General features: G+C 40.1%; 1 protein-coding gene across 19 annotated transcripts in view; it reads left to right on the top strand.

The window, feature by feature from the left end:
- Positions 1 to 9,446, top strand: part of MEF2C (myocyte enhancer factor 2C) — a 140,742-nt gene extending 131,296 nt beyond the window's left edge. For 10 of the 19 annotated variants that reach the window (XM_080573300.1, XM_080573297.1, XM_080573295.1 and 7 more), the window contains one exon: positions 4,583 to 9,446. In XM_080573300.1, the coding sequence (XP_080429426.1) occupies positions 4,583 to 4,904 (322 nt within the window). In that variant the 3' untranslated portion in view covers positions 4,905 to 9,446. The remainder of the gene's footprint in view (positions 1 to 4,582) is intronic. The other 9 variants (XM_080573291.1, XM_080573290.1, XM_080573288.1 and 6 more) reach the window with 1 other exon arrangement.
- Positions 9,447 to 19,644: the final 10,198 nt, after the last annotated feature.

Below are 19,644 nucleotides of genomic sequence, written 5' to 3'. Positions count from 1 at the left end.
CCATACCAGTGCCAGTGAGCCTCAGGGAAAGTGTCTGAGGAGATGGGAATAGTTCACTTTCTGTGCCTGTACTGAGCCTGGTGAGCAGGACAGAATCGCAGAGTAGCGTCTCTTTTGACATGACTATGATATTAAAACAAGTCAGACTTTTCAACATTCTAATTAAAAAATAAAATAGTACTTTTTCAGCTTTTTAACTAGGTCTATGTCTGGAAAAAAATACACATTAATTCTATTAAAAATCAAAATGTATTCCTCCCAGACCTTAAGAGTTTTGTCTGAATATTGCTGCAACGTCTCTCATGTTACAGAGAGAAGGTTACTCCATTCCTAATTTTTAAATGAATAATCTAAATTCTTTAGGCACCAGTCCATTAGATAGAAAATGTTCTCGTTCTGTATTTCTCAGTTTAAGAGAGGATCTTTTCTTCCTCGAGTACCATCCACAGTTGAAATTTTGGCTTTCCTAAAATACAAGTGCAGGCATAGAAATGCGGTCAAAGTATTTCATTTCGAGAATCTTCAATATAAATAACTGTTTACATAAGAGAATTTTCTCCAAACTTCAGCCAAGCTGAAGGAAAGACTTAAATAAATTTATACTGTTGATTTGTTCTGTATTTCTTATCCAGCAAGCTTATTATCAGAGCTAATTTTGATTAGCTCATCGCCAGAGATAGATATGGTTAAATATTTTCCTTTGAACTCTTTTTACTGAAAAATTTAGATGCAGTGACATCATGTTTTGTGAATTTGTGTATCACTTCTGCCAACTTGCTTGTTTTGAATGAAAGCCTTAAATATTTCAGATGGAGAATTTTTCTTATGCCACCATTGTAAATAAGATACTCTAGTGATTCAGTTTCATAATATTCTGTGTTTAGAAACTTCCTTTGACAGTGTGAACCATAAAGTGCGAGTGCTGATCAAAATATCTGGACACAGAAATTGTTATTCTGCTTTTACATTGATCAAAAATATTAAAAACAAAAGAATATAAAACCAAACAAACAAACACAAACCCTTTGCTTCTACCTCAAAGACAGAGGGGAGGAGGGAAGGTTGCATTACAAACAGGTCAAAAATATCCAGTGTTCTCCTAGTTACAGACATAACTAAATTTTACTGTGAATTTTCTATTTCCTAGTGAATATATAAATTCATATATTTCATATATGTATATATATATATGAAGCAGAAAGGTACACAGATTTAGAGAAACAAGTTCAGGCATAAAAGGAAAGAAACATGAGGTGCTTTCTCCCTTTAATAGAACTTTTTCTCCCTCTGTAAAAGCCCACTTGATGCATGCCCACATCATCTGGTCAGCTAGTCAGACCTGCACTGCTGTCTGTGCATGCTGGACTCCCATACCAGCTGAAGACTCAGACAGACAGAGACCCACACAGAACTGATCCCACTTCTTCCCACCTCTCACACAGCAGAGCAGAGTCGCTGTATAATGTTGAACCTGGATAGGAACCAGCACTTCTCCCATGTTGCCGCTAAATCAACGTCACATTTGCACTCACGCTGATCTGAGCAGGAACTGCTGTGTAAAATTTAAACTTTACAGGGACAATGAGGAAGAGTAAAGTTACATGTTTTCTTACAATAAATATAAGGAAACAGATGATTACATCAACAATAACATATTGCGTGGCACTTAGAGGGTGCTTGTAGTTATACACGATCCTTTAAAGTCATTTGCTTTATTTTCTCTGTGGATTTTCCATATTCAAAACCTGTTTGTTTTTCAATGAACTTAGTGTAGGTTTCACATGATGAAAATAGCACAAGCCTGGACCGAAGTTACTTATTTATATGAAGCTGTTTCTGCGTTCACACACATGCATACACACACAAAAAAAATTACTAGCATAAATAATTATATATATATTTTTATAATACAGCTTCTATTCCAAATAGGGATCCATCCTCTGCTGAGAAAACAGCTTAAAGACTGCACCTAAGTAGGTACTCTTTCACCATTGACTTCTATGTGTAATAGTAGGTTTCCCTTGCAATTAACCATATCAGTTTACGTGAGATTCTGGTAAAAACATTTCAGAAAATTTTAACCAAATATCTAAGATTGCAGCCAACAACAACAACAAAAAGATAATAAATTTCAGAAACAGATTTATAGGGAAAAAAAAGAAGTTTTTTTTCAGACAGAATCTTAAAAGAAAAATAAATAAATAATACATAGCAATAGCTTAAATAGTTCTTTTGTTTAAAACCTAGAAAAAATTAGTCCTTACCTGCCAAAATGTCTTCGTAAACCTTTTTTTCAATTTACAAAAAATGTCCTCAAAATGCAGACCTACCTGTAGCATTTTTAATACTGCCAAAAACTTTCATGCCAGGTATTTACATAATGCGTCTCAGGAAGCACAAGGAACCTAAAGAAGGTCTATTGAGATGCATTCTCACATTCACTTCAGAAACACTGTTAAGGAAGCAGCATTGCACTGTATCAGTACTAAATCTATTTGTTAGGTAATACAGCTTCTCTGTCTAGGTTTTTTTGCAGGTTGTCCCAGAATAGAATGTGAGTAGGGTCCATGTGAACAAAATTGACTGACTAATGCTGTTTTTAACTAGCATGGGTTTTTAACTGTCCCCTGCTTTGCAAAGTGACACATCATCTGGTCACATCAAACACTCCTAGATCAAATCCCCAGGATCCACCATCCTGTATTAAGGCACTTGCAGGCTTAGCTATAAGCTTGACATCCAAAATCATATGTAATCTTATCACACTTGCTAAACCGGCAGCCTGTTTTCCCACAGTCCTAGCATCTCCGAAGGGACTGAAAAATAAAGTCACTGGAAATGAAAAGCTAAACAAAACCCAGGAATGTATTTTTGATTCTTGTTGGATTCCTTTCAACATTTTTTGAGGAAAAAAAATAGTAAAAAAAAAAAAAGAGTGGGATATTTCTCTAGAGTGTAATAACCAAGTTTGATATTTACAGTTTCTTAAATATGTTAATTTCATAGTTATAAAAGAAAAAAAAATGTTCTCTTTGCCAAAAACTGCCTACGTTTGCTCCTGTGAGGGCTATTACTCACATACTGTGTGACGTTGCAAATGCTGACACACTTGTCTGTATAGGAATGAAAGGTAGATGAAAGCAGTTGGAGGCAGAACGTCCTGTTTTCTCTGTTGTCTAACAAGACCCATCCATTATTAAACACTGAAATGATTCCTGAAAACAGCATCTGATATCATTCAGTAATGACGCCATATAGTTCCACTGTAAATCTGTCAAAACAAAAGAAAATGATGTTTTGGCTTTCATCAGTTACAATAACTGTTGCTTAAGTAAAGCTCAACTCGCAGTCAGTGAGATATTAGAGAAAGTGGAATACCTCAATAAATAGAAAAGACTACATCTGAACTTATTTTTTTTTCTTCTACATGTTTAAAAAAAAAATACTTCTGAATCCAAGTATTTCTTCTGCTTGCACCTTTGGGTTAGAGTCTCAGTGAGGCTGAGTGCCCCATTCTCCGACTGTCTTCAGTATTTCTCACTACTAGAAACCTTGAAATTGGGTTAGACTGTAACTTCAACCTAGCAGATGGTCCCTGAAGTGGATCAATACATAAGGCATAGAGGGAAGCGCACATTCATAGCTGAATTTTAATAAAAAATAAAAAATAAAAATAAAAAATAATAAACAAAGTCAGATTTTACCGGTAGGTGGCGACTTTGTACAAAACATTCTGCAGATACAAGCAATCTCATTTTCTCCCATAGAACTAAAGTACTCACTGGTAACCCTGCCTACTTCAAATTTCTTGTGCCATTACCTGCGCACAAGGATGCACTGAAAGAGAATGAACTCAGAATAGGTATACAGCCTCTGAATACTTCTAGGGTATCAGTTTCTCTTGAATTTTGAACATCCTCTGAGCTGGGTTGTCTGACATGCAAGCACGGCAACCCTCTGGCATCTTCCACAGCTCTTCAACTTCTCTTTGGTAGTTTATTCACAAATGTTCTGTGTTGAATTAAGAATTAATAGAGCTATACTATAAAGACATATCTAAATCCCACCCAGCCTGTGTAATTTTATAAATGTTAGCCCAAGGACCAGTAAGTTCAACTCTGTTCTGAAAGAGATAAATTGTACAGGGCCCAAATTTTGGTTTCCGTTTTACATCTGAAGTTGCATGTCAAAATGAACAGGGACAAATGTAATTGAATTGATCCCAGCAAGAGTCCATGCCTCCCCTGTCTCACACGGTGCCTACACACACACAAGCATTAACGATAACGAAACCTGCAGGTGGTTCCAACAGTGCAAAGGCTCAGCTTCCCAAATTTGTTGTGACTCTTGAGGAGACAGAGAGAGAGGCCTACTCACAAACCTCAGGTGTGCCCCACTCAAGCCGACCGTTTTAGTCGCGACGTTTCGGCCTCTTTGCGTTTCCAAATTGTGCCCAGAAAAGCGTCCCCGTGCTCTCTGGTACTGCGTGAGCCTTTACACTGGTGTTTTGTGTGAGTGTTTGTGCATTTCCGGGGGCTCCATGCCTCCTCCGTCTGTAACTGGGTTTCCTTTCCTCCTACAGAGCTTGCACTAGCACTCATTTATCTCAGAGTACAAATCTCTCCCTGCCTTCTACTCAAAGCCTCAACATCAAGTCAGAACCTGTTTCTCCTCCTAGAGACCGTACCACCACACCCTCGAGATACCCACAGCACACGCGCCACGAGGCGGGGAGATCTCCCGTTGACAGCTTGAGCAGCTGCAGCAGTTCCTACGACGGGAGCGACCGCGAAGACCACCGGAACGAATTCCACTCCCCCATTGGACTCACCAGACCTTCGCCGGACGAAAGGGAAAGCCCCTCTGTCAAGCGCATGCGGCTCTCTGAAGGATGGGCGACATGATAACATTATTACCTATTAGGTTTTCTTTTCTTCTTTTTTTTTTTTTTTCTTGCAGTGTGTGTGTGCTATACCTTAATGGGGGAGGGGAGGGGGGAGGGGGGGTCGATATGCATTATATGTGCCGTGTGTGGAAAAAAAAACAAACAAACAAAAAAAAAAAAAGTCAGGTACTCTGTTTTGTAAAAGTACTTTTAAATTGCCTCAGTGATACAGTATAAGGATAAACAGAAATGCTGAGATAAGCTTAGCACTTGAGCTGTACAACAGAACACTTGTACAAAATAGATTTTAAGGCTAACTTCTTCTCACTGTTGTGCTCCCTTGCAAAATGTATGTTACAATAGATAGTGTCATGTTGCAGGTTCAACGTTATTTACATGTAAATAGACAAAAGGAAAACGTCTGCCAGCAATGGCAGGCCTTTACTGAGAGAGAAAGCAGCTGTTATGCAACATATAGAAAATGTACAGATGTTTTGACAGACCCAGCAGTTGGGTGGCCGTGAATCCATGCTGGAAAAAGACTGGGTCACCTAACGCACCGAAAATGCTCGGAAACATTCAGGCATATCTTTGGAGTATGGCACTCAGTTTAAGAAGGATCAAAACATTTACAGAGGACCATACTTGTAAAAAAAAAAAAAAAGAAAAAAGAAAAAAAAATAAAGTTGAGTTCGAGGGCTAACATATTTAATTTTAACAAATTCTGGGTCTGCATCACTTATTAAATAAAAAAATATAAAAATATGTACATTACATTTTGCTTATTTTCATATTAAAAAGTAAGACAGAGTTTGCAAAGCATTTGTGGCTTTTGTAGTTTCCTTAAGCCAAAATGTGTTCTTTTTTCCTTGATAGCTTCGCTAATCTTTTAAACAGTCCTGAAGAAAACAGAGGACTTTTTGTATAGAAAGCACTACCCTAAGCCATGAAGAACTCCATGCTTTGCTAACCAAGATAACTGTTTTCTCTTTGCAGAAGTTTTGTTTTTGAAATGTGTATTTCTAATTATATAAAATATTAAGAATCTTTTAAAAAAAATCTGTGAAATTAACATGCTTGTGTATAGCTTTCTAATATATATAATAATTATGGTAATAGCAAAAGTTTTTGTTATCTTAATAGTGGGGAATTATATTTGTGCAGTTGCACATTTAACTATTTTCTTTCAGTTTTATTTTACTGGGCATACATTTTACAGATCGAAGTCAGGTGTTGAGAGACTGATCTGTAAAAAGTTTGAATTTACCCATGGTGTAACAACTTAAAGTCATTTTAATACAACATTTTACAATCAGTTGAGTGAACTGCAATTCATTGTATATACTGATTAGTTCTTTCATGCTGTTTTGTGCATTGTAACAAGTTGAGGGCCCTTCTACTACTTCACGTCCTGCGTATCTTGTAGATTCCCGTGGGGTAAATGACAAAGCGGCATCGCTTGGCCCTTCCTCACAAGCGAGGCTGGTATTCTGCCTGTTAGAATCGGACGTACAGCTCTAGCGGCTGCCAGTTACCTGAGTGCAGGTGAACATTTCCAGGAGCAGTAGGGAGAGCAGCGGGCGAGGGATTGGCTCGGCGGTCCCACCTGTTGCAAAGGTGACTCCCCTCTCTCTCAGATTTAAAGCTTTCAGAGAGACCGCCAATTACAGGACCGGTTTGCAGTGCATGGCTGATGCTGGTGGCCAGGCCGCTGTGGTTTTCACGGACCTCTGCAGTCACGTTGTCTCACAGCAGGGACGTTGCTGAACAGCGCTGCCCGTGCATTTACGCCCTAGAAAGATTTGCTTCGGCATACGGCGCCCTCCTTGTCTCCTGCCTCATATCGTTTCTTCGACTAAAGCAGCTTGACCAGAAGGGAAGTATCGTTTTTTTTTAGTTCCTCTCTTTCCCTCTTGCTTATTAGAAGAAAACCGGTTGTTCACATGTTTCAGTTTAACCTTTCTGTTGGAGGGAAACTGTGTTCGAGCAACATGTTAGTGCCATAGTAGGACTGTAATCATTCTCTTCTTTCCGAGAGCTGTTCGGTTCTCGCTCACGTACCTTGAGACTCTGATGAAGGACACAGATATGCTGCAACAGCTAAATATCAGCACAGAGCATTGTCTTAAGGGAAACCGACACCCTGTTTCCCTTCTAAACATGCAGTTGCTGCGCACTGCTCGATGGTAGAGTCTACCTCCCTGTAGCAGCAGATGACTAACAGACTGCAGCGTGCTTTAGGACATACGCTTTTCACTTACCGTGACTTACAGAAGCCTGCCTTACAGGCACTTTCAGCCGTGCAGGGGCTAGTGCATTATCTGGAAACTATTTAAGCAGAATACTGTGCTAATAATGCATCCACCTTATCTCGCGTGGCGATATGCAGGGTAAAAGAAAAAGATACGCATGTTAAATAAAATAAAAAATAAATAAAAAAAAAATCGGGAGGGAAAATGGGGCCCATAATTAATTTTAAAACACAAAACTGTTTTTCAAAACCACTTTCTTCACCTTCAGATGAATCTATACTCATATTCTCTTATGAGAATTTTAAACTTTGGTGTGTCAAAAATATGCAAATATATCGCAAATGTACTTTGACATTTCAACAAGAAATACAACTTTATCAGTATTGTAGTAGAAACTTGTCAGTGGGGAAGGGGATTTGGTCTATTGAAATATGAAGAATAGCCATATAAATAGTTTACCTTGCGATTTGCCTCAGCAACGCATGAAAAAGAAAAGATAACATATTTAAGGAAGATGCAGTGTAATATATTACTGCAAGTAACTAAGCGGAAAGTAGCGTGAAACGTATTGCCTGGGCACTGTATATTAATTCTGACAGTGATTTTTATATAAACACAAATAGAATAGAATCACGTGAAAATTAACGCCAGTCATCCCTCTTGTTCCTGCTACTGAGGGCAACTAACATGTACTGGCGAAATTGTGGGGGATAATGCATATTTGCAAACTGATCTAATGATAAGAAGCACAACTTTGATTGTGAAGTCACTTTCTGTAAACTATAACTGTCTACCTTTCTCTGTTCCTTTATCTGTACCTTACCATTTATTGTATTTGCAAAGCTTATTTGGGTTTATTGTGTGATTCCTTTGTATTTAAGGAGTTTGGGGCAGAGCCCTGAAAGAGTATTAACATTTACTTTACCTTAACCCATGCTATATAATGTTTTAGGCAACATTCTTAATTGCAAGTTCAAACACCTGAAGTGGCATTCTAGACATCTACAAATATTGTTATAGCTAAGTTAACCTCTATTAAAAGGTGTTGTTGTTTAATGTTTAATTGCTGGTGACAATTATATGGTATACCCAACCTGCACAATCTGTATATTGTATGCATTGAGCCATTCACAGTAAAGCTTTTATCATTTCAGTGTTTTTCAAAAGTTGTGTTTTATAACAAAATGGCTTATATTTTTCCTGGAAGAGGAATTTAGCAGTTTTTAATGAATAATATAAAAATATCTGTTGTCCTCAGATCTTTTTCAGGTAAAGCTAACATGAGAATAAAAGAACTCATAGACTGTTTTCAAGGATGTCAACCCTTTTGTATTGTATGTGTTATCCTATATACCCTCTTTTATCTATAGTCCTAACAGAGCTGTTTTGTTTTCATTTTTTCCTTCGCCTTGAAGGTAAATGCTTTGTAATTTTTTAAAAGCCACTTGAAACCTCAATAAAGGCTGTTGCCTAAGCATGGCATACTTCATCTGTTCCTGTTTGTGCCATCTGCTGTGATGTCGTCAGTTATATGGCATTAATTTCCTGCCACTACAGGTCTCTTGAAGGACTGATGGAACATTGGTGTCTGTTAGAATGCTTCAGACTGTAGATGTAATAAAAGGCTTTTGTTAATATATTTTAACCAAAGATGTGGAGCAATCCAAGCTTTGAGCCACAGACCTCCTGCATCAAAAGGACCCATTTGATTATTTTCATAATCAGGTGTTGCATTTTTACTTTCCCTGCTCATACCTCAGACTGATCCGTACCTCAGTTTGAATCAAAGAGGTCAGTTTAGTAACTCATTAAAAAATAAAATAAAATAAATAAATAAAATAAAATAAAATAAAATAAAATAAAATAAAATAAATTAAAATAAAAATTTGCAGTACCAGAGTCTTTTGTGGAGTAACTAATGTCAGACCTGGGTTACCACAGGCATTACACTTGGATTGCTTCAGATGGTTTGTTGTATCCTTTTTTTTTTCTTTTTTTTTTTCTTCTCTTTCATGGGGATCTGCTTCCATAAAACAATGGTGATAACAAAATAGCTTGTAAATGGGAGCATACAAGCATTTGCAACAAATATTAAAGTAGAGGCTCACAGCGGCATAAGCTGGACTTTGTCGCCACTAGATGACAAGATGTTATAACTAAGTTAAACCACATCTGTGTATCTCAAGGGACTTAATTCAGCTGTCTGTAGTGAACAAAAATGGAAAAATTTCAAAAGATTCTCCTGCTGGAAATAAGGTATAATTTGTATTTTGCAGACAAATCAGTAAAGTTACTGGCTTTCTTAGTGATACGGTGTCTGTGGTGTATTTTTTATTAATTTAAATTTTGTTCCATTTTTAATGTTTTGCACTGTCGTATGTGAGACAATCAACATTTTTAACAAACAGAAGTTTTTTGAGGTCTCTGTACCTGTTACTTGTGCTTGGCTAGAAAATCGAGTGCCTTTCTGTGCCGCCCTGAGCATCTCAGTGCCCCACCACACATCATCCCACCAGGCATCATCCCACCAGACAATCAGGGAAACCACTGCTCTCACTTTGCAGGGAGGACTATGAACAAGGGAGTTCATGGCCAAATACCCTTAAGGGTGTGACATTGAAATCCTGTCTCATTAACTTCAATTAACCTGGATTTTAATGATTGAATTGTGCTCCTTGGGCCAGAAATACAGTGATTGCAGCAGCACTGCCCTGGAAGTCATGGCATGAGCCTGCCTGAATCTGGCCCTGATGTTTGAGCTAGAAGAGTAGCTAGGCAAGATACTGCCTGGCTTCTAACTATTTAATCCCTGACAAGGACCGAGACTCCCTAATATTCATGTCCTGTAACTCCTACCAGTGCAGAGAACCATGCAAGAAATGCATAAAAAGCATGTTCATTTTCCAAATCATTTATCATTGGACCTATCCCTTATACGTGTATTCTCTAACATGCCATAACTTCATAGGGACTTTGTCAGAATTGATCTGCTTGCTCTTGTGCACTTCTTTTTGGGTTGATTCCCCCCCACCCCACAACATTTATAGTTTTCAGTTCTGAGAATACAAGGATCACTTTATTTCAACCAGATGTTTTTTAATGCCTACAAGCTATTAATATCTTAAGGTCCTTATTGAATGCGGCAATTTCCATAATAGCATTACAAGGCCTAGTTTCTAAATATACTTGTGAAAGAAAACAGCTGTGCTGTTATTTACCTGCTGCCTGTAATGACAATTTTTTTAAACAGCAGTGTTTCTAGTATTGGAGTGCTAGACACAGCGTAAAAATTAGATGCTAAAACTGAGATTAAATGTCAGTGGTTTTGTTATGTAATATGTTTTCCTCAAGAGAAACACTATTTCTCATTATTGGCAAGGATAAGCAAAAGATTTCTGGAAAAGCAGTGGAAGTGTAATATTGTCTGAAATCTTACAGAATTCACATCTGGTAGTACAGGCTCCTGCAGTCAGTGCTCTGTGTGATTAGCAGTGATAGCACTACACCTGCGCTGGAAAAGGAATTACTTAGCAAATAGTCTTTTGCATTCTTTGTTTCGTTTTGTTGTGTTTTCCTTTCAAAAAAATAATCATACAGATTGCTTTGCTTTAGATGCTCTGAACTATATTTTAAAACATTTTTTAAATATGTGTGTTGCAACAGAAGTGTGGAGGTCACAAGTTCTTTAAATGTTTCTTACTTTGTGCTCACCTATATCACTTTGATGAGCAATTCTGAAGTGAATGGTCTGTGGTACCTGAGGGTTTTTGCATTATGCCTCACAAGAGAAAGCAGAGGCTGCTGTTCCTGTTTATACCATTGCTGTTATAGATGTGACCTACTCATACCCAACCCTTCCTCAAACACAAAGCCAACAGTTTCCCAGGTAAAATACTGGGGGGTTAGAGGGTCCAAGGAGGAGGGAGGAGGAATGATTTTAAAACAATCAGGCCATTTACTCTGGAAACAGCAGAAAGAAATTTGGTTATGCCTCTAGTGACAAACATAGCCTATTCTTCGTTAATTCTGCAGAAATTTTATGAGCACAGCGAGGCTTTAACTCTTCCATGAATGTTCCCACCTACACATATAAATGGAACCCAGGTTTTCTGGAGTTCATGATTTTGAGAAGCTCAGACATTGTAGCCATAGCAAAGTCAAGGCACATTTATTTTGTATTCACACGCTGTGCTTGACACTTCACACTGCGTATTCAGAGCACCTGCAACAGATAAATCTACTTCGTTCCATGCAGATCATGTACACATGTCCAAGATAACTTTAATTGTTGTTAGCAGGTGTTATGGCAAACTGGTATTTCTTCTGATGAACGTATTTCTTCCTCCTCTTGCAGCAGATTTCAGAGCATGCAATCAGAGCAGAATGAGTCCATTCTGCCTCAGCTTAATTGCTGGAGATAGTTCAAAGCTAACACAGGGATGCTTTTGTGACTGTTGAATTTGAAATGGATACATCACTTAGAAAAGCTGTGAGGTGCGCCATTCTAATTGTCTTTTCTACGTTCTTCTGTCCTTGTGCTTCTGACTGTGATTCATTCGTATCCTGCACAGTGTTTTCAATGACAAGTATTTGTTTTTATTTGTCTGGACAGTGAACCATACGCTGTTTTAGACTAGAAAACATACTGCCTCATTTAGGCTGGGGAAGGGGAGAGTTTGATCTCTGTTAGCTATGAAGGTTTCCCTTCTTTGACTGGAGACATGAAGTGGAATACGTATTACTGTATGGGAAAAGCTTAACGGTGATAAAGGTAGTTTATTTGCCTGATAAGCATCATTGTGGTAAAACATTTATTCAGTGACAGCACTGTACATCACCTATGTCGTGCAGTCTCACAGTGAGAGCACAGCATCCTGTGACCAGTATGTATGAACATGTCTCGTATCGCAACAGCTCAAAAGGAGGAAACAAGAAAAAAAATCTTAAAAAATTTGACTACAAAGAGTGGACATGCTGAGGTAACAGCAGTCATATCACCAAAATATCCAGCGGAGTTGCAACTGATTGCATTTACGTGCTTACATTCTGAACGACAGAAAGTAAATCACAGAAAAAATTATTATAAAGGAAACAATTTCATAGTAATAATTTTAAAAATCTGCCTTCCTGGTTCTAAATATCTCTATATATGTCAGAAGAGTGGTGTTTGAAATGCAACACATCTGTTTCTCTTTGATACTTATTTATCAAGAAAAAATTGCTTTATGTAACCATGGAGTACTTTACTACATATTAGTTGACCTGGGAAAGCTGAAAAGAGTTTCCTGACCCAAGTGTGCTTGGCTCAGAGTGAGTAGCCAGGGAAAAGCAGCCGGGTGTACATCAGCACTCTCAGACTGCGGGTACTGAACTTTCAGTCAGCAAAGCTCCAGACAGCCTCTTGGAGGAGATTGCACTGCGGTTGCTGACTCACAGCAACACTCTACACCTTCAAGGATAAGGCTGTGAAAATATAATACATTACATACACTTAGTCATCTGAAGTAAATTTGCCTATCTTTGTGGGAGGCCCAAGTTACTTTTCTGCAACTTTTTTGGTTCGTTAGGAATTTTTTGGAAAGAAACCGAGAACTAAATTAGAGAATACCATTACGACATCTTCTGCAGTTATTTTCTCACCATGGGAAACCCTGATACATAACACAGAGGTTACTGCAACTCAGAAGGAATATAGAATATGAAGAGATGAAGACAAATTTCCTTGGAAAGAGACATTACAAAAAACGTGAGTCTTCAGCTTGGAAAATAAATGAAATTAGGAGTATATCCTTACCTGAAGGGTGTGCAGACAGCAGATCTGCAAGGAGTTACTGTGTACTCTCTCCCAAAAAATACGGGAACCAAGGGATGTCCAAAGAAAGCATCAGGCATCAGGTTCACAAGGAAATACGACGTCCACATTGCATGTAATTACGTAGTGGGACTTACTGCCATACAGTGCTGTGGAAACCAAAAGCCTGGGTAAATCCTTATGGAGTCAGTCAAGTTCACAGGACACAGCTCCATCTGTCCTATGAAGCATGACGATACTTTCACAGCTACCCACTGAAGGAGAAAAGGAAGATTTTCCACTGCTTATTGCTGGAAAATGAGAGGTATTTTAAGGGAGAATTCATATATGCCCTGGTTTTTTATGTTCTTCTCCCTGAAAATCCCTTACAGACCTCTGTCAGGGAGAAGATAATTAGATAAATCACATAATATAAACAACCTTTTTTTTTCCTTTTCCTTGTAAACCCTTTTTCTCTGAATATGCATATTGATTTTGCAGTGAAAGGAATTAATGCAGTACAAATGAAGAAGTCAGCGTGCACAATAAACCCAGAGCTAAGACTGTCAGACTTCTCCGTTTAGTATGGTTTTGCTTTTCCAATAGTGTAGGGCATACATGGTTAAGTGTAAGCATGCACCTGCTAATTTATTTTGAAACAACGAGGCAAAAGGAGAAACTGCATAAATTACAGATGCACGGGTACAGTTAGAGGTGAGTGATTGGTAGAATTAAGGTGTGCACATACGAAAAAAAGAGACAATATCAGTGTGTGTGAGTATGGGGGTGAAAATGCAAACAGAGAGGTGACACAAGAGCACAAGAGGAATTTGTAGGTACCTGCAAAGTGCCAGCTAATGCACTGGGACTATTCCCACCAAGAAAGAAAAATGAGTCCCATATGTAAATATGCCCACATAGGCATTAAGCTTTAATTATGAAAGTACACAAATGCACAGAACAAATAGTGAAAACTTTGTCTAGGGTCAGAGTGCCCAGTTACACAGGAAATGCCACAGAACATGTTAGAGAAAACGTGTTCCAGGTGTCATGCCAGGGTTTAAGACTGTTTTTACAAGGGGTCTGCTGGACCAGCTTACAGAGGGATACGCTGGACTAGCCAACCCTGTGCAGACTTTGTTTTCTGTATCTAGACTGACCACCTTGACAAAAGATATGCTGCGTTTTAATTAAAACTACGGGGGCTTAGTGCAAAAGTTCCTGAGTGAAATTCCACAGATATATTACACGGATCACACTCAAGGGCTTCCAGATGATGACTTCTAATCCATTATCTTTCAGGGTAAACTGAGGTATTTTGGGAGTTTCCAAAAACGCTTTTGTATCTGTGAGACTGTGAACTAGTCAAGTTTATTAATAGTCTAACCATGAAATCATTTAGTGGGAGTAATTTAACAACTCATGGAAAATGCTCATGACAGATGCAGCACAAATATAGCAATTGTTTTTAAAAGTCTTAACTTGTATTACCTAAGCATGTAGAGGCAGAGGCTGAGCCCTCACCAAACACAGCCTCTTGCAATGATTTCTTCTCTACCTTTGCTCTGTGAATACTAACTGAACAACGTATCAAGTTTTGCTGAAAAACAGACTTTGTCCCAAGATTGTAGAAAAGATGGAAGAAGACAGCTGGACAAATGAAACAGCAAGAGTAAACAGCCTGCGAACATCATTTCAGAGCCATCTTTCTGAAATCTGTTTGAAATCTCAGATGTTCTAAATTCGAATGGCTAAAATGTAGAAGTTTCATTAAAATGGTTCTAAGGCTAATTCTGATCTAGCTTTCCATACGGCAGTGCCAGTATCACTCAGAAGTGTAAATAGCAATCACTCTGGAGTTTCCAGAACTAGAATCAACCTGCAGGTCAAGCCAGGGAAACTACCAGTGGGATGGCTTCTGATCCTTTTTCAAAAGTAAAGGAACTTGAAAAGAGTAAGAACAGCATGACACTGAACCAGGCTTTGAGGAGAGCAAAGGTGTCTGATCAACACACACAGGAGTGTGATACGGGCAGGAATTTCTGATTTTTCTTAATTCCTGAATTTAGTAGAGGAAGTGCACACCCTGCCTGTTAAAAATGTAGGAGAGTTCTTTCTGATCCAGTGTTTATGCCTGATACCCTCTATTTATGTAGGATGAAATGCGGATATGAATGAGGTATACAACCAGATTTGATACAATTTGGGGGGCTTTTCTTCTTCCTACATGAAACGGATACCCAACAATCAGCTCCTGAGTTTTTCATTGAAATTTCTTTCCACTGCTAGCCTTTCAGAGCCTCTCACTCCTAAATTCTAGCTACATATTACAATTAAACTTCTGAGCCAAAATTCATATCATTTCACCTTTTCAGTCCTCGCCATGCTGAAACACTTTCAGGACACACTCAAAACCTCCTCCTTGTCTCAATGTGCTCCAGAACAAACAAAATTACTTCTGCCTCAGCAAACTGTCTGACGAGAAGCAGCTTTGAGAAACAGTCCCAACTCAGATATCATTTTAGGGAAGGCTGGTTACAGAAAAGCCACCAAAAATAGGTGCTGCATAGACAGGTACAAGTCTGTGCATGTATAGTCAGCAGAGCAAAAGCCATAACAAGCATTCTGCTGTCCTTCCATCCTCTTGCTGACAGAAAGCAGGAGAGGGAGAAAAATCTCTTTCCTCAGCCGCCTTCTGCTGTGTTGCCTTGGTTGTGCTCTGGCAAGATTCTGAAGCATGTTTCTTTCATGCTGGACCTCAGAGGTTGCTTATCTCCTTCTGGCATATTTAGGATGGAGGACAGAAAAAATAGATGATTTAATGTGAGAACATATCTGCATGGATTTATATTCAGAACATTTCCTTATGCAAAGTGATATCCCAAAATCTTCCTGACTTGTCGTGATTTTTTCTTATTTTTAATATCCCCTATATACAAGGTGCCAATTTGTCCCTTTTTAATTTTTCTGGTGATATTTTTATATTACATAGCAGAATGGAGAGCAGAGTGTTACCATATTAGAAAGAGAGCTAATCAGACATTTTCAGCAAAAAAATCCTTTTAGTTAGAAAATTCAAGCTAAGAATTAGGGTTCAGTCCACACAGTGCTGTTTAAATGTGTGTCCACACATGCAAGAAGACTTGGCCATGAAGAAATGGTTTGTGGAAATATTGAAAATCTCCACTTTGAGGAGATCTTTGCATGAAGGAGAGTTTCACTGCACTTCTGTAATTGTGCAGCACAAGAGGACATCAAAGGCTGCTGGACTGGAGCAGAAGGAAGGCTGCAAGGTAGAGGGAGGGAAGGGAGCTAATTGCCCTGCATGTATTTGGTATGTCTTCCTGCAGGCCTGAGATTCCACTGTTGGAAATGTTTTCATGTGTGCAGCAATTCACATTTTATGAAAGCCTTGCTTGAGAGATAAAGGATGCTCGTGGTAAGAAAAGTTGGACAGTGCCACCCCAAGGCTGAGCTCAGCCCAGGCTCTCATCACACATTTGTTTGAGGATATGGGGTTTTTAGGCCACCGTCAATGCACAAAAAAGCTGTACCAAAAGGTTTGTTCTGCATTAAGCTGTAAAATCCCTCTCTGGTTCCTTACTTACTGAAATTATGTTTCCCTAGTCAGAAGTTGGAAGATGGAATGTGATAATACATTTATCCCATGGAGAAACAACTCTCCTCACAACACCAAGCACTAGAAAGATAACGCTATGTAAAAGACAGTAAATTTTCCTTACACTAGGGCTCATTTTTCAGTAGGAAGCATGACCCTCTATATATTTTCCATCTAATTCAGCTTCCTATCATGTAAGTTTTTGTAGCTGTGAGAGTGCAAGCTGCCTGCTCAGAGCTGGCTGCTCTTTATGTTGCCAGCTGGGGTCAGGCCATGAAGCCAAGCTTGGACATGATTTTATTGGTTTTTGTTTGTTTTGCAAAGGCTAATAGCAGCCTCCTTCAGACACCCCATGAAGAGCTGCTGAACAGAGAGCATTAGCCAGACTTAGTCTTCCCACCTCCTGAATGGCTGCACATTTCTCAGGAAGATAACTCTGCCAGCAGACTCTTCTAGACAGCGTTTCTGTCCTGTTTGTTCAGACACAGAATATGAGGCTTCAGGAAGAACCTTCCTTTCCATCACCCAGGTGATTTCCTCCAAGAGGCAGCCAGTGCCTGAGGGGAGTTACCCTTGTTCCTCACCAGAACCAATGCCAGTTCTGCTGGCTGCACACACATAGCACCCTCTAAACCTTCCCACAGCCTCCTCCTGCAGCTTAAATCTGCTGCCTGGGGCCAGAGTGAGGAAAAGCCTCTCTAGCCCTGCTGGTTCAGGTGGAAGGAAGAGGCTTGCTCGGCTTTGTAGGGTGCGCATGCACCACGTCCACAGCAGGGAATATGAGGTGTGCACTGAGGCGGAGGGGGCTGGAGCTGAGGGTGGGGATGCCTCTGCTGAAAGCTGCACTTTGGAAGAGAAGGGGAACAGTTCCAGGGGATGGGAGAGACATTTTGGAGGCTAACTGGGTCCTGGGCGCAGCAGCTGTGGTGCTTAGAGGTGGCACAAGCGCTTACTGCCCAGGTGTCTGTATGGTACCACCTGCAGGGAGATGGTCCTTCTCTGAACCATCTATGCCACCATGGGGAACATGCTCTGGATGTCTTGTTTTGGACTGTCTACCTGCCTGTATGGCACAGGAGAGAAAAAAAGTGTCTCCCTAACTGAGTTGTGCCTTTTTTTCATCAAAATAATAAATATAAATGAAAATGGAAATGGAAATTAAAATGAAAATGGAAATGAAATTGAAAATGGAAATTAAAATTAAAATCAAAATTAATTTCTGTGCACAAAAGAGATTTGCAATGTTTTTAAAGAAAAAATTAGTATTTTTTTCCATTCATTTCCAGTACCCTGTAGCCCTTTAATTACAAAATAGTTCTCTTCTAATGAATACTAGCAGGTTATAATCTTATTTTTAATAACAGAATCGGTGAATAGACAGCCAGCCAGACAGAAATACTTCTAAACGTCTTCATTAAAGGATGCTGCAGGGACGCACCAAGCCAGGGCATAGGAGTGCTATGTCAAAGTCGAGGCCACACCGATAACCTTAACCTCCTCTCTGTTCTGAAACATATATATACGATTTAGGGCTGTCACTCCTCTGGGCATGCTGCAAGAGACGTCTGCTCAGTAAGGGTTTATGGAAAATGCTTTCCAGAGCAATGCTGGGCTGCGGCGAGGCCTTTGTAGCTGTCTGGACAAGTTCCTGTTTGGAATCATTGCTTCTGCTACTGGGACCTTATAATATTATTAACTGCGTGTTAGATGCCTAGAGTCTTGTCTAGGCATTTTTCCCCCTTAATTGCTACTTAAATTCACAGGAATAGATCCTCCTCCTGTGCTGTCTCTGACCATGTCTCCCTCATCCCCTCGGCACCTCCCCAGGCACGAGTGTAGGCCTGCAGGCCGTGGCTGGGGGAGGCAAAGCAGAGAGAGGCAGATTTTAAGGCTTCTTGCTGTGTGACCAGCTGCCCCAAAGCCTACCCTCAATGGGACCTTCTCCCTGCCCACGGCGAGGCCAGCAGCCACCTGTTTTTGTCAGCCTGCGGGCAAAATCGATCGCTAGTTGTGATCTGGGTTTGCCGCTGCACCCTGCACAGCCGATGTTCTCCGTAACTCACAGGGCCTGAGTAAGGCAAACTAAGCATTCAGTTATGTTTAAGTTAGTTAAATTGTATGTATTTTATGTGTATAGTTAGTTAAATTTACTGTTCGTGATGCACAATAACGTAACATAAACTTTTAGAAGACTTTGTGAGCTTAGCCCCACCACTTTGTAAAATAAATAGCAGATAGCGTGTACTGAAGAGACATCTTGAAGATGTTCTTCTAGTGGGCCTGGTGGACTTTCCTACATGGAAATCTCTTTCCACTGCCACCTTCTTGTAGCATTGTCACCACCCCCTTGTGAGCCACCATCAAACGGGGACCTGAGCAGAGGGTCTCAGGTGGTTTGGGACAGGAGTCCATGCTTGTTGGTCATTCATCTACCAGGCTGCAGACCAGCTCTGGCGTGGCCACGATGAGTCCTCCCACTGGGTGGTGTTGCTGGCATGACCATGACCACCAGGCCACCCATATCACTGCCCAGACTCAGCCCCAAAACATGGGACACCAAAGTCAAAAAAGGGGAGTCAAAGGGAGTCAAAAAGGGGAAAGGGGCAGCTCCTGTGATTCTTTATTTTATGGTTGCAGGAAATAAAGGGTGCTCAGAGAGGGAGGCACGTCCCTCTTTATGGGCTGTGTGAAGATTTATTGGGATGAAAACACAGCAATTTTGCTCCACGAGCGTATGCATGTTTTGATTTTCCTTACTATGTAGAGGAGTGTGTGGTTTGGCAGCTGGAATTTCTGCTTTCACAGGAACGTCATTTTGCGTCTCGCCTGTGCAGGAAGAGAAGCTGGATGCGTGCAGTGCCACCAGCTTTTGTCACCCCCAGCCCCTTTGGCTGCCACTGCCTGCAGCAGAGTGCCACCTCTCCCTCCCCGCAGCAGGAGCAGATGAAACCCAGCCTCGCACGCCAGCTGTCTGACGCTTCTGTCCCGGCAATGTACGCTGCGGAGCTGGCACCCAAACACGCTGCTCATGTTGGCACCTGCTGCTGTTCCAGAGCTGAGCTAGTCCCTTAAATATCCCGTCTTCCTTCACTTCGGT

The sequence above is a fragment of the Anser brachyrhynchus genome, assembly GCF_964034855.1.
Source record: "Anser brachyrhynchus genome assembly, chromosome: Z".
In the NCBI taxonomy this organism is placed as follows: domain Eukaryota; kingdom Metazoa; phylum Chordata; class Aves; order Anseriformes; family Anatidae; genus Anser; species Anser brachyrhynchus.
This window is presented reverse-complemented; position numbering and strand designations above follow the sequence as displayed.